Source organism: Mus pahari, chromosome 1 (assembly GCF_900095145.1).
Source record: "Mus pahari chromosome 1, PAHARI_EIJ_v1.1, whole genome shotgun sequence".
NCBI classification, from domain to species: domain Eukaryota; kingdom Metazoa; phylum Chordata; class Mammalia; order Rodentia; family Muridae; genus Mus; species Mus pahari.
In genome coordinates this window covers 143,457,282-143,472,489 of record NC_034590.1, presented here as the reverse complement: position 1 = coordinate 143,472,489, position 15,208 = coordinate 143,457,282, and the positions used below count along the sequence as shown (strand labels likewise).

At 41.0% G+C, this 15,208-nt stretch overlaps 1 protein-coding gene and 1 pseudogene across 2 annotated transcripts in view; both read right to left on the bottom strand.

Moving 5' to 3' along the window:
• The window catches only part of A1cf (APOBEC1 complementation factor), a 74,841-nt gene that overhangs the window by 11,652 nt on the left and 47,981 nt on the right, over positions 1–15,208 (bottom strand). For both annotated transcript variants that reach the window (XM_021202957.2, XM_021202965.2), the window contains exons 5-7: positions 10,037–10,275; positions 7,294–7,458; positions 1,689–1,786 (exon numbers count right to left, since the gene is read on the bottom strand). In XM_021202957.2, coding sequence (XP_021058616.1) covers positions 1,689–1,786; positions 7,294–7,458; positions 10,037–10,275 — 502 coding nt within the window. The remainder of the gene's footprint in view (positions 1–1,688; positions 1,787–7,293; positions 7,459–10,036; positions 10,276–15,208) is intronic.
• On the bottom strand, positions 12,337–15,095 carry LOC110329373 (annotated as a pseudogene).

Below are 15,208 nucleotides of genomic sequence, written 5' to 3'. Positions count from 1 at the left end.
GATGTCTTCTTGGAACCACTATATTATTTAACCAAAGACTTTTCAGAGAAGACCCAGCAGCCTTAGGGTAGGATGATTCTAGATCAGTGTTTCCTTTCCCAGGGACTTGCTCTCCACAGCTTGGTCTCATTTTGGGTTTCTACTAACTCTTCAGCTCCTGTAGGAGGAAGAGTGGTAGCCACCTCTGGGCAAACACTGGAGGCCATGCAATCCAAAAGCATCTCCTGCAGGAGGACTGAATGGAGGACTGACTGAGAGACCAAGGATTGCTGGCGCAGACAATGACAACCAATCGGTAACTGCTGTTTAGAAGAGATGCTTTCTTGGGACCAAGGAGGCGCTGGTGAAGGGTATTAAAGGAGCTGACAGCAGTGTTCAAGATGAGCTTGTTGAGGCATTTCCTACCTGCTCCTTCTCTTGTGCATTTACTGCCAGAAATCTATGAGCGCTAGCCTCTGACACTATGTTTCTGAATCCCCCTTTCTCACATTTGTGGAGTGAACGTCTTTCTACCCATCCTCTACTGGAATCTGAACTGACAGACGACTCAGTGGGCAGAACAGTCTCCTGTGCATTGTGCTCTGACCCAATTTTGCTGTCCTCAGATGTTCTCTTAATATTTCAAATTCTGCCATTAAGACAGACTTGCCATAACTTACCCTTTGAAAGTATTTCCAATTTCCATAGGTTCTTCTGCACAGAATCTTCTAACCCATCATAGTTTTCTGAACTGCTTCATTTGAACTTCTTACTTTTAAACGCCTTTCAATAGCATTGAGCTGACTACTTTGCAGAGGCGTTTGTGGGCCTGACTTAGTTCTCTAGACTCTCAACTCCTTGGTAAGCATCTTTGTTTTGATTAATTTTGCATTCTGGACATTACTAACAGATCAGTGGCCCATAGACAGGTTTTAGTGTTTATTTGATTGATCCAAATACTATATAAGTTTCTGTAGACACTCTTGGCAAGGAGAGGAATTCTAAGCCTTCTTGTTGGGAAGATCAAATACCGAGATCAGAATGACAGCTATCTTGACATTTTTTTTTTTTTTCTGGCTAATGTTCCTTAAATCACTGCATTATAAAGTACAATAATTAGAAATAATCGGTACTTGGGGGGATATGGTGCTTTGAATGAGAATGCACCATAGGCTCATGGGTTTGCATTCTTAGTTCCCAGTTGATGACCTGTTTGGAAAGATTAGGGGGTGTGGCCTTGTTGGAACAGGTGTGTCTCTGGGGCTTTGAGGCTTCAAAAGCCCAAACCAGGCCAAGGGTCTCTCTCTCTGCCTGATGCCTGCAGACCAGGATGTGAAGCTGTCAGCTACTCTCCTGCCTGCTGTGGCATGTTTTCTGTAATGCCTTGGTCACGGTGCTTCTTCACAGCAATAGAAAGGTCAAGGGGAACATCTGGAAAAACTTTAATCCCTTCTTCACATAAAAATTGAGGTCAGTGACTTGTTCAAGTCATACAAAGAAGTGTTAGGATCAGCTACCTAGCCACTTCCTTGTTCTTTGTATCTTTTTCTGTCATTTCTCTGTTGCACATCCCCAAAGGACCACAGCTTCTGGATCAGTGATGGGGAAAGAGCTGGGCTAACATGGACTCCAGAGGTTGCTCTTTGGTAGAGCATGCCCATACCAAGTTTGGATGGGATCTGTGTGCATTTTCTTCTTTCTTATGTTACCTTGCCATTCAAAGCCTTCATGGCTTCAACTGCATCTTCTCGGTTACTGAAGTGCACAAAAGCGTAGTCTCGGATCTTCTTCACTCTTTCCACAGAACCTGTCGATATAATGGCAGCAACACTATTAGCAAACTTGAGACAGTGATGTGGCTAGCTTCCAAGGGTGAGATTCCTTTGCATGTCTAGGTTTAGAATTCTGTATAGACAATATAAATTTTACTTGCCATTAAAATGCTGATAATCTGATTTATTATAAATAGTTATGAACTAGGTTTTCTAATCCTAGGTTGTAGGAAATTTAAAGGTAAGAATAATATCTTAGTACTGAGATGTAAAAATATAAATGGTAAGAAATATAAAAGATAATATTCTATACAAGGTAATGTGTTACTAAACTAGCTTGATATTGGTCATCTTATACACATATATTTAACTTATTTACTTCAAAATACTGCTGTCTCTTGGAGGTTCAAAGCAAGGTATAGAAGTAAGAAAATGCAATTGCAGCTAGAGCAAGGGGATGAACAGGGAATTACTCATGCAGCCTTGGCGAGGAGAGGTGGGTGTATCCCCTGGTTGCTGAAGTCTTTCCTCAGTCTCTGTTGTGGAGAAGAAACAATACTGTGCAATGATCCATGGGCATGAGAGAAGTCACAGTTTCCCAGCCTATTCCCATTGGTCAGACTTCAGCCCGGAGTATTAGCTGCTCCCACTTCCCTCCCATCCCCCATTTTGGGTTAGTGTGGCTCCGTGGAGTGCCTGATCCTGTGCCCTGTGGTGGAACATTCATCCAAGTCTGCTGGGAAGAGAAGGAAAACCAGGTCACATGACTATCCAGTGTCACCAGGATGTGATGTGGTATCTGTGACACATCCTTCACAGCTCAGTACTATCTTCCTTAGGCTTTTCATGAAGTCATTTACTGGAAAGTGATCATGATGTCAATGGAGTGTGATTCTGGGCACTGTAGAAGCCTGTGGGAAAGACTTAACTCACTACCATTAGAAACGCCACACTCGCTCTGCTGAGAATACCCTATTTTATTGTCTATAAAAGAAATCTGGAATTAGGGGGGCCATTAGCAATGTGGTGTGCTAATTACTGTGTAATTAATTTTATTTTACATTTATATAAATATGAGGAAGTTACAGTTCTAACAAAGGAGGGTTCATAATTCACACAGCTAACTAAGGCCTAGAATCATATGTCTCATGCACTTAAATAACATCTTTAAGTTTAAAAAATGTTGCTTCTGAAAGCACATCTAAAATATAAAATAGTTTCTGCTGTAGTATTTGAAAGATTGGGAAAACCTACTTATCTACTATTTCTAACTTGCTTCTTTATACAGAAGAGTTACTGCCTATGCACAAGAATTTTCTATAAAGATGCTGGTTAGGCCACTGGACTTTCGGGATAGCATTTGAAATGTAAATGAAGAAAATATCTAATAAAAGATTGTTTAAGAAAAAGAAATAGCAAAGTAAAGCAAGACCCATTTTCTCAGAAATGATTCAGTTTGACACATTTGTACAAACTCTATTGAGTCTTTAAAGAGATTAGAGTAAGATTACATGTACTTACAGGAAAGGATTGAAACCCCATTTTCTCTTTCTAAAATTTATAATGGGATAAAATGTATTTGTTTTAATATCTCTACCCACATATAAATACACACAATCTCAAGTATATTCAGAGATACCTGGAAAGGTGGATATCAAACTCCTAAGCATGGTTCCTTGAGGAACGGAGAAAAGTGTTGGGGAAAGTGAAAGCATTTTAATTACAGGCACGTGTGTGTGTGTGTGTGTGTGTGTGTGTGTGTGTGTAGTTATGTACATGTGAGTGCAGGGGCCTGTGGAGGGCAGAAGTTGGTGATGGATCCCAGGGAGTTCAAGTTGCAGGCATTAGTGACCAGCTGACATGAATGCTAGCAACTGAATTGGGGTCTTCTACAAGAACAGTGCAAGCTTTCCAGCCCCATGATGAAAACATTTTAATTGACCTGCTTTTATAAAGATTAGTTTAGTTTATTGTGTAAAAACATCCAGAAAGTAACCTATCCTATTTTTATGTAGCAAGGCCTTTGTACATATTAATGATAACATGTTAAAAAATTAGTTGTACAAAGATGCTTAATGTTATCTTTTAAGCATAATGTTTTCTTTAGCTGCTGGTTAAGTGGAATCTTGTTTCACTACTACTTGAGTGTGCTAGTTATCTTTCAGCTGGTGTCATTTTGAAAGGCTGGGTTTCTTCATTAACATGTAGTTCTGAGTCAACATGCTGTAGCACCATTCTCAGGAAGAATCGGAAGAGAAGAAAATCCTTTTCCTATCAGAGTTCAGTTGCTCTCTCAGATTCAGGGACACTGAAGCATTTAGAGCTCATACTGTACCCACATGGTTCAATGACCATGTACCTTCCTTTGGAACAATGGGAGACATGTGATCTAAGGATAATTTTAAACTATCGCAGTAGTTCTCTCTCCATTTAGTGTCTTAAGTATCATAAGAAGCCCTTAGTGTCTCATGATAATAATTACACAGAGCAAAATTATCTGGCTAGACTGAGACAATGAAATAAAGGCATGTGAGCCCTTGAAGCACAAAGCATATAATTAACTGAGGTTTTACGTCAATTTCCTTCAGTGTTGGATGGAAGGATGAGAAGGGCTTCATCCCACAGCTTGTTTTGGTCAATGAGAACCAGGGATCATCCAGGATGGCCTCCACCCCTCCCCTCCACTCTGCTCTTCTGAGCTATAGTTTCCCAAGGTATGAGTGTGCTTTAGCTTCACAAAATCTCTTCACTTACTCCTTCCTTAGTGTCAAGGATACAAGAGCTAGTCTCTCAGTAAACACACAGAGCCAACATACAATGCATTATCAATCAACTCCCATATACCCCATCAGTCATGTTAATTATGTAGCATTTATGTTGATAATGGATTTGGGTGCTCTGAAAGTCTTGCTAACATTGAAATGATTACGCTTCATTTATTTATTTATTTATTTATTTATTTATTTATTTATTTATTTATTTATTTATTTTAGCAGCTATATTCAGACTCTGCTTATGGAAAGTTTCATTTGTGAAAATTTGAGCATGGAAAGTAAATTAGAAAGTAGGGGTTTGAGTAATACAACATGAATTTCTCCCATCTAGACACTACCCTGGTCTAACCCTACTTAGGGACCAAACAAGAGCCACCACATCCATGGTTAATTTTATTCAGGGTTGACTAGCTTCTGTAGAATAGCAGCAATGGCCATAGGCTTTCCTTTAAGATAGTCCTTCTCAGTGCTTGCTATCATTATTCATGGCTTATCCATCGGCAAAAGACGAACTAGATCTGTGATCCTAACAGGCATTAGGAAAACACGCTCAAAGTATAGTTCTTTACTCAGTAACGTTAGCTGCATCTGGGAACTTAAGAAATACAAAAGTGTGCACTCAACCAGATGGGGTGAGCAATCTGCTTTCAGCCGTCCTTCAGATGACTCTGCTACTGTTGAACTGTTTAGAGGAACAGGTTTTACAGAATCCTCTACTTAGCACTACAGCGGATACCCTAGCCTCCATGAGAACAAATTATCAATGGCCCGAGGTTTCTGTGATGATTGTCATTTGTTTTCCAGAATATTGATGCAGTATTTTCCTAGGTCAGTCAGGGTTCAAATGATATACAAAGTCAGATTTTTAATGAATAATGAGGTCTCTCCAAAACCCAAATCTTTAAAAAGAAAAAAAAAGTTGATGCTATTTTTCTCTTTCCACAATAAGATCTCGATACATTATATTGTTGCAATGGAGAATACATTTGTGGATTTATTTTCTCTCTCTCCATAGGATAGATATCTGCTAGTTGTTCATAATCTTTTATGTATCACACACATCATTATAGAGTCCCAAGTATTGTGCCACTGGCCTAAGAAGTGCCCCAGGATTGCTGGAAATGTTTTAATAATAATATAGTATTATGCTGGGGGTGGTTGTAACTGATGATATGGGAGGAGACGGGGGAAGAGAAAGGAAGAAGAGGCAAGAAGGAACAAGTTGGCATTCATTATTTTCTTACAGCTTCTAGGACACTATAGTCTAGGCATATTTATCTTAAATGTGCAGACTGGACAGATAATCACTCACTATAAAGAAAAGAATCAGCCTTTCAACATTTCCTCACTCTAACCTCTTTCAAAACAAAAGCACCATTTTAATTGGAAGGGAAAGTAAGTATTATTCACTCTGGGATAAACAAAACCCAACCTGGAGCGGATGAAACCTATACACATATGTACTAGTTCCCAGTCAGGCACAACTGCATTGAGGTTCATCACTTATCCATGAGTGACTTCTCTTAGGATTTTGCTCTGCATTCCAAGCACAGGATGACTTAGCTGTGACTTCTCTATAAATTCCTTCCACACACAGCTCACATCTGCTAATTCCTCCCACAGTGCGTGGCATGCTGGAGCTACCGATGGAATAGCAGCTGCATGAATGAATGTGTGAAAGGAATGAGGGCTGGTGTGAGGGTTCAGAAGGTTGTTAAATCTGGAGTCTGCCAGCTGCTAGCTGTGTGACGATTTAACTACTCTGGGCTCTGTTTTTTTTTTTTTTTCCGCGTAATAGGAAATAATAGACACCATGAGGGAACCTCCAGGATAGGGCATTGTGATGATAAATGGCATGTGATGTGAACACACCCACTCTAATTCTAGAGGATCTTTTTTTCCAGTTTCTGTAGTAACTATGGATTCACAGCTGTTGGTATGTAACCATACCATGACACTGAATGTCAGTGAAGGCAGAGTTCTTGAGGGTGAAGGAAGAGAAATGTTTGAGAATCTCTAAAAGGAAAAAAAAATATGCTTACCATCCTAGTATACTTGTAACATCACATTCACTTACAATCTGAGGGTATGAACCCTGTCAGGAGGCTTAGCAGGGCAGCATCATGGCCCATGCTTGTTAGCAGCCTATAGAAATTGTCAGAAGCCCAAGAAATTCTCAGTTGCATGAAGATGTTTTTATGATAGACACAGGCTGGTGTGACTGAGGACATTCCCAGACATATGAACAGGCAATGTCAGGAGATGCCTTTGGTTGTCACCTGGGGCAGGTTGCTATAGCTGGCAGGGGAAGGCATGGACCTGGCATGTTGTTCAATACCCTGTACTCTACCAAGGATGATTTGCTCCAAAATGTCAGCAGCAAAGCGGTTAGGAAAGCTGTATTAGAGGTTTGACCTCCACTAAGAGCCAGGCATCATGAACATAGTAAATATTTACTTTGTTCTTAGTCTGAGAGTCTAGGGACAGAGGAGCTAACTAGAGGGAGGGGAACTCATAGAATTTAGTTTGGCAGAGGTGATGTGTATTCATTAAATAACTACACAGATGAATATAAACCATAATATTCCTAAGTGCTGTAGGACCATATGTCTCTTTTGGATCCAAATATGCTGAAATACCCAAACAATATACAACCTATTAGGAGAACGGGCTAAATAAAAGCTATTCCCCTTAACATTGTGGTAATAGCCGCCCACATAAATGTCGTTAGAGCACAGTTTGAAGAAGTAATTGCACATATGTCCCACCTGGTTTAATACTGTTGAATTCCTTTTCAATCATTTCTTCTGAGGTAGACAGCATAAGGTTCCTTACGTATAGGATTTTCACGGAAGACATTGTGTCCTCATCAACTTCAACTTCTGGCTCTGCCCAGTCTACTGCAATAGGATGTCCCCACAACTGAATTCTTCCTGTTGACAATGATCAGAAGAGTGATGAATTATTTAGAAATCACGACATCATCTCAGTTCATGCTGATGGTCTTTTAAATTGAACTGACCGTTAAGGTCTTAAATGACCAAGACCACTAAAAAAGATTATTATTGATTTTTTTAAGACATTCAAATAAAGCAAGAGTCAGAGGGAAGAGCCTTCAGTGTGACTAGTGGCTTATCCTAATGATTGAATGTATAGAGAAGCAGGATGTGGTTTGAAATGGAGAAGGAGTGAGGATAGAGTGGGTGCATTCGACTCTCAGGACAGCTTTTTCAAGGGGGGGGTAGTTTTTAAGGTGAGATAATAAAAGGGGAGAAAGAGCAGATTTAGGGCTCAGACACAGAGTCTGACTCTATGAAACATTAAGAGGTCATTTGGACAGCATCCGCTGTAGTTGGAATGTGTTGCTATTAGCCAGACACCATCACTTAGACACACACAAAGGAGTCAGGGTGGATGGGGCCAAACATTCTTCGTTTTCAGTGTCTCAGATTTGATCCAGGGCTCAGACCAACTGTGCTCTTTCCACATTCTTAGTCTGAGTACAGGCAATTCGGGAACTCGGAGGAAACATATTTTTTAAAAAATCCCAATTCAGAGAAGACTAAGAAGACAGTTGACGATAAGAAATTTTAACTTGTTGTCTTAAAAGAGTGGGTGTGACCCAAGTCAGCAGAGGTTCCTGTACTTTACAGTGGTAGCTTACTGGGTGCTTCCTACTATGTTGTGTGTTTCCCATGAGCCTCTCAGTTGTTTCTTATCGTGATCTCGTGGAAGGAGGGGGCAGCACCCACTTTTACAGCATCAAAGATTGCCACTGAACAGTAACTTCCCATCACTACTTCTTTCCCCTTTGGATTTCGCCACTCGGCCACCGTATCCCTAGAGGTTCCAGGTTGGAGTGGTGGGATCAGGGTGAGAGATCAACTCAGTTTCCACATTTTATGGAAAATCTAGGTTGCTTGTTTAATTCACTGTTTGGAAGCAAGCTTTATCTTGTAGGGAACACAGAACTGGACAGAACAAAATCAGAAATTACCAGTGTTAGGAAGGATCTATTGGTGTAATTATTGCATAGAGGAAGCAAACATCCATCTTTTTATTTCATACAAATCAATCATGTTCTTTGGCAGAATGTGCCAAGAGCATACAAACAGAAAGTGTAATCTCTTTAATAAATAGCATTAGGCTCCATTGGGCATAGTGGTACTGATGAGGCAGAGGGAGGGGGAGCTCAAGTTTGAGGTCAGGCAGTGCTATATAATGTTTAAAAGGTTTCTGGGTAAAGTGGAGTATCTGGATCCACGTGTAGAAATCAGACCTCTATTCTAAACCATATAAAATAGTAACGGGGGCTGGAGAGACGACCCAGCTGTTAGGACCATTAACTGCCCCTCTATATGACTTGATTTCAATTCTGAATTCCCACAACTATCTGGGAATCAGAGGAGGTAAAGAAAAGAAGATGAGGGGGAAGGGAGTCTACTAAAACACTGAAAATGTCTCAGTGATACCCACCGTCTTATATGCTAACTTATAAGGAACATACACAGAGCGAGGACACAGCTGAATGGCAGAATGTTGGCCCAGGTAGCTCAAGACCCTCTGCTCAATCAACACCGCCATTAAAAACGAAAAGTGCAGTCAGGAAAGACTGTATAAAGTCAAAATAACTTCAGAGTTTTGTCCTGTTCTACCTCCCCCACCATCTCTCATAGTTTTCATAAGAGTAGACCTAAGTGCCAGCTACTTAACACTCTAGATCACTGGTTCTCAACCTGTGGGTCACATATCAGATATCCTTCACAGTAGATATTTATATGAGTGGTAACATAGTAATGAAATAACTTTATGGTTGGGATCACCATAACATGAGGACCTGTATTAAAAACGAATCTCAGTATTATGAAGGTTGAGAACTAGTGGTTTAGATAGTTTCTTCCATTAAGATGAATTCACTTTAGCATTCGACTGTGTTAAGTTTTAGTGACTCTTTTACAGCAAGCCACGGAACTTTGAGTATTTGCCTGCGTTGGTCTGACCTAGGCAGTGTTGGTGTGTTGTTAAACTCATGAGTTGATGCTTGGTGCTCGAATGTGTGTGTGAAGTGTCTAAAAAGAGGTGTCCAGGAAGAACGTTCATATTTCTTATCTCCAATTAGATGGAAATGATTACAAAGTGGGAAACACATTGAAAGCATGTCTGTCGGTTATCCTTGGGACGGTGTATCGCAGTCTGGTGTGTATCTACACTGTGAAAGGTAACATAGCCCAATTCTAACTAGCCTGTGAACTTTCATGCAGCTATATCCGTGATGGATTTCTTTAATCTTAAAAAGTTTCTTTGTGGAGAATTCTCTGTGGGATTGCTACTGATCAAAGTTCTCCTGATGTGCAGAGGTGTGACTTTTCCAAAACACATCTATAAACATTTTATGGAACTGAATCAACTGTGAGAGAAATAAACAAGATGAAGAGCTTAAAGGAAAATCAACAGGGATGCACATGCCAGGGTCTGCTGCGGGCTGGGAGACTCTGTTCAGAAATGATTTACCTGGCAGGAGCCTCCGCCTAGCCATGGCGGCTGCTCGGTGACTCTCATATTCCACAAAGGCAAAGCCCCGGTTTTTGGTTTTATCAGCAGCACTTGGGTAGACAATGACATCAACAACTCCTTCTGTGACCTTTTTCATCTCTGATAATATTTCTTCCCTCTTTTTGGTTTTGGGGATTCCTCCCACAAACAATCGGCAGTTGTCCACACTGGCACAGACTCCCAGGAGACGGCCAGTCCTAAACAAGGATGGGAGTGGGGGGTAGGGGAAGGAGTAAGCATTTTTCATAAGTGAGAATCTGTGTGTAAGGGAGGGTGGTGGCAGAGGTCGCCAGTGTATAACACTTCCAAATACAATATAGTTTCTTTAAAGATGTTCCAATATAGACACATACCCCTTCCCTCTTTTCTTTTGTGGTACCAGGACCATTGTGTGTGCTACACAGATTCTGCCACTGGCCTCTGGATATTTGCAATCTTGACTTCTGAACTTTGTAAGAAGGGAAACTAGATGGAAAGCTAATTGGAACCTGGTCTCTTTAGACTGGATGTAGGTTCACCACTTGACATCCATTTTCCCCACATCCTAATGCCCCAGCACCAAGGCATCTATACTGGGCCCCGCTCTTCACTTCGCTGACTCACCCTGTGCTACTGGAGTTTGCTACTCTTAATGATGCATGTATGCCACTGCCAAGTCAAGGAGCTGTTCTGATATGATTACCGTAAAAACTGCACCACCCCCAATCCCAAAATTACAAAGAGCCAGCAATATGGCAGTATGGCAATATGGCTCAGTGAGTAATGGTGCCTGATTGTCAGTGTGATGATCTGTGTTCTATCTCTGGACTCACCTGGTGGAAGGCTAGAACAAATTCCCACAAGTTGTCCTTTGACCACCGCACTCATGGTGTACATGACACACACAAAATAAATAAAATAAGATAGAAATAGTTTCTTGTCTGTAACAGATTTTCTTCTATTATTTGTCCCATACAAAAAAAGCCTGCAAGATGAGCAAACTAGGTGATGTTTCCATTTTATAGATAATGAATTTGAGATTCCAAGAAATAAGTGATTTGGGCAAGGCCTTATTGGTTCTGAGAGGTGCAGCTGGCCCTGGGGCCTCTGTTTATTCGGCTTTGCAGAGCTGTCTATAGCAAGAGGAAGGATGCCCACACTGGCTTTGTCTGTCTTTCTTTTTGATGGTTACTGGACTGTTCTGATATCATTTGCTAGCAGGAGAGAGTCTAGAATTTCTAAATGTGTCTGGCTGAGCAACATCCTTTCCTAGAATTGTCTGGAGACAAACTAGACCTTCTCACAAGCCAAGGACACGACTTTAATGTCTCCAGAAGCCAGCATTTAGAGGATGCTCAGTGAATATTTGATGGGGAGGAAGATGATGTGATAACTGCAGGTCTTTTCTGGGTAATAGCCTCATCCATCCCTTGAGAAATGGCGGCTGACAGCAAAGTAAAGGTTATTGCTCCTTTCTGGAAGGAAGGTATTTCTTTCTCTGGCAGATTGACCACAGCAGAATGGAAGTCGTGAAGGTGGGTCTGTGGTCTCTTCTTGACTAGTTCATGTTGAATTTATCCCACTTATTAATTAGTAAAGATTCCCTGTTTCTTTACCTTGCTTCTGGCTTCCAAATGGAGATCTGACTGTTCTTGAATACTTTCTTTTTCTAAATTATTATATTTTCCCTCCTTTCTCTGCCCTCCCCACCAGTCACCCCCACAGTTGCCAGTCAACTTACAGAACAGCCAATCCTTTGAGGGCCAGAGATTTAAGTACCTTATCTTTGTTATTTGTATGACACCCTGTGTGAGAGAAGTAGTTTTATAGAAAAGACAGTGGGATTCACTGAGGAGACTGTTAATGAACCATCACCCTGTAGCATGGTGGTATTTATTTCACATCTTCTCTATTTTCAATATCATTGGCAGGACCCATGAGTAACCTCAGGTTGAATAGATACAACTAGCTATCAATCCCCTGCATAGTCAATTTCACATATATTTCAAATCAAACCCTCCTTAGGATTGCCCTTACTGATAAGATGTCTGTATTTCATAGAAGACTGAGAAAGGAGGAATCCTCTCATTCCAGAAACCATATAACTAGAATATATACTTTGTTGGAGTGGCTACCCTAATCTAGGTGAACGCTTTTAAAAATGGTATAATTTTAAACCTTATTTTAAAAGATATTTATTTAATTTTATGTGTATGTATGAGTACCCACGTGTGTGTATGTGTACCATGCCTGTGCCCAGTACCTGAGAGAACATAAGGTTAGAGCCCCTGAAATTAGAGTTACAGGCAGTTATTACTCTCCATGTAGATGATGGGAACTGAACCCAGGTCTTCTGTAAGTGCTTCATGTGTTCTTAACCATTGAATTATCTATCCAGCTAGCTCCCTGTATGTTTTTATTTGTGATTTCATTATTATAAAGTGATTTTTTTGTTATACATAATACAAGTATTTTAATTTTCAAAGCGTCAACTCAGATCAAGCATTATCTACTGACTAATTAAGAAATGCTATTACCATTTAGAAACAATACTCTTTTAAAAAAGTTTACTTTTTAAAATTTCGCGTGTTGGGTGGGGAAATGTAATAGTATTTGGGAGCAGGTGTATAAGGAAGCTGTGGGGTCATATCCCCTCAGTTAAAGGTTATTTATTGTGAGGCAGTCTACACAGATGCTGGGAGCCAAATGCAGGTCATCTGCAAGAGAGCCATACTCGTTCTTCATAGTGGTTCCTACAGCAGACACATTGCTCCAGTTCCATAATTACATATTTACCCAACAATGACCATACAGTAGGTGAGAATAAATTTAATAGTGTCATGCCAATTTTACTAACTATAAAGATTCCCTCCACGGCAAGTAGAATCTCAATAAACAGTTCAGGGTGGCCCTGAACTTAGAGATCCTGCTGCCTCAGCCTGTGGAGTGCTAAGGTTACAAGGACGTATCACTATGTAGAGCTAGAAAATATTAATAATATCCACTGACAGGGTGCCAACTCATAAACACTGAGTACCATTTGTTCATTAGTAAACTGGATTGTTTTCTCTTATGTGAAATTATTTTGCCTGATGTTTTTCTTTAAATCCAAACTAGGACTATGTAACTTTTCTCCTAAAAATTAAATTGCTTCGTTCTTTTTTCTTTTTTCTTTCCTTTCTTTCTTTCTTTCTTTCTTTCTTTCTTTCTTTCTTTCTTTCTTTCTTTCTTTCTTTCTTTTTTTTTTCAAATTTCATTGTCTGATTTTCTTATCAGCCTGCTTTAAGGATATCTATGTGTTCAATATGATCACTCGAAGTTTGGCCCACACCAAATGATTGTTTAACCCAAATATCTGAGCAGCAAACTGGGCTGATCCTTCTGGAGAAAGTATAGTTGAACAGCCACGACCACTGGGCAGTGGATGAGATGACCACACACACTGAGTGCCCCAGTCTGGTGTGATCGGGGGACAGCTGATAACTAGATATGCAGTATTACCAGACATCACTGGGCCTAGTCCATTGCTTCTGCCCGCGACTGTGACAAATAGAGTAGCTATGCCATCCCCTTCATATGCTGCTTTTATCTGGTCCTTTATGAGTGGATGTTATTCTAAGTTCACACGGAATCCCAAAATTTCCACAAGCCATCTAAATTTTTTTCTCAGTGACCAAGGTCGGAGGTGTAGCCCACCAGCACTACCACCCTGCACTGACTGTCTGACTTGAGAAGCAACTCCACTCAGTCTGCAACCCACTCAGAGTCTTTCTTCTTGGGTACTTTCTCTAGCTCCTCCATTGGGGGCCCTGTGTTCCATCCAATAGCTGATTGTGAGCATCCACTTCTGTGTTTGCCAGGCACTGGCATAGCCTCACAAGAGGCCGCTATATTAGGATCCTAGAGAAAGTACCCAAGGAGCTGAAGGGGGTTGCAACCCTGTAGGTGCAACAACAATATGAACTAACCAGTACCCCCTGAGCTCATGTCTAGCTGACTATGTAGCAGAAGATGACCTAATCGGCCATCACTGGGAAGAGAGGCCCCTTAGTCTTGCAAACTTTATATGACTCAGCACAGGGGAATACCAGGGCCAAGAAGTGGGAGTGGGTGGGTAGGGGAACAGGGCAGGAGGGGGAGGGTATAGGGAACTTTCGGGATAGCATTTGAAATGTAAATAAAGAAAATATCTAATAAAAAATATTTAAAAAAAGACTATTTGTCTTTGTGCTGGCTCTGATCCCCCAATGGCCACAGTCTCCAGGAATCATTATCAATGACACCAGTAAGAACAATCTCTTTGGTGGTTACATCAACACCAAATTCAATCTTCATATCAACCAGCCTACAGTTCTGGGGCAGCCGGGACTTCTCCGGGATTTCAAAAATAGCTTGTGTGTTATGACTCATGATGTTCACTTCAGTCTGCCCTAGAACAAGGCCAGCAAAAAACAATTTTTGCATCGATGAGCTTCTCCTCAGACGACTGTGGGTCATTATTGGCATCGTCCTTGAAGAACATCTCCACTTTGGGTGGACAGAACTTGTACCCCTCCTGTACACTGGGGTTACTTTTGAGGAAAGATTCAGTTGCTAGTCTTCGGCACACCCATTCAATGGGAATCATTTCACACTGGGTGCAATGAAAGCAGTCTCCCCACATTTCTTGGCGAAAGCAGTTTTTATACCAGCTTCCTGTAACAACCGAAATATGCAGCAGGTGATCGATCTTACTGGCGATGGCAGCCTTGCCTTCCAGGTGATTCTTTCTAGCTGCATTCCCTGCTGTAATCTGGTCCTTTGGTCCTTGGCCTGCAGGAGGATTCTTCCTGGCTTATCTAACAATTCATAGACTTCTTTTGTTTTACCCTCATAGAGTTTCTTCCCCATGTTCAGTACTTCGGCTGTCACCATTATCCTAGGTGAACTAGAGGAGCAGACCATGCAGGGAAAAGGGGCAGCCCTTGGGCTGGCTGTGCTTTGGGTTGGAGTCGCGTCCCCAGGCTGATGATGGGATGGATCCCCGAATGGGGTAGTCTCTGGATAGTCCATCCTTTCATCTTAGCTCTAAATTTTGTCTCTGTACTTATATCCTTTCATGGGTATTTTGTTGCTTATTCTAAGGAGGAATGAAGTATCCACACGATGGTC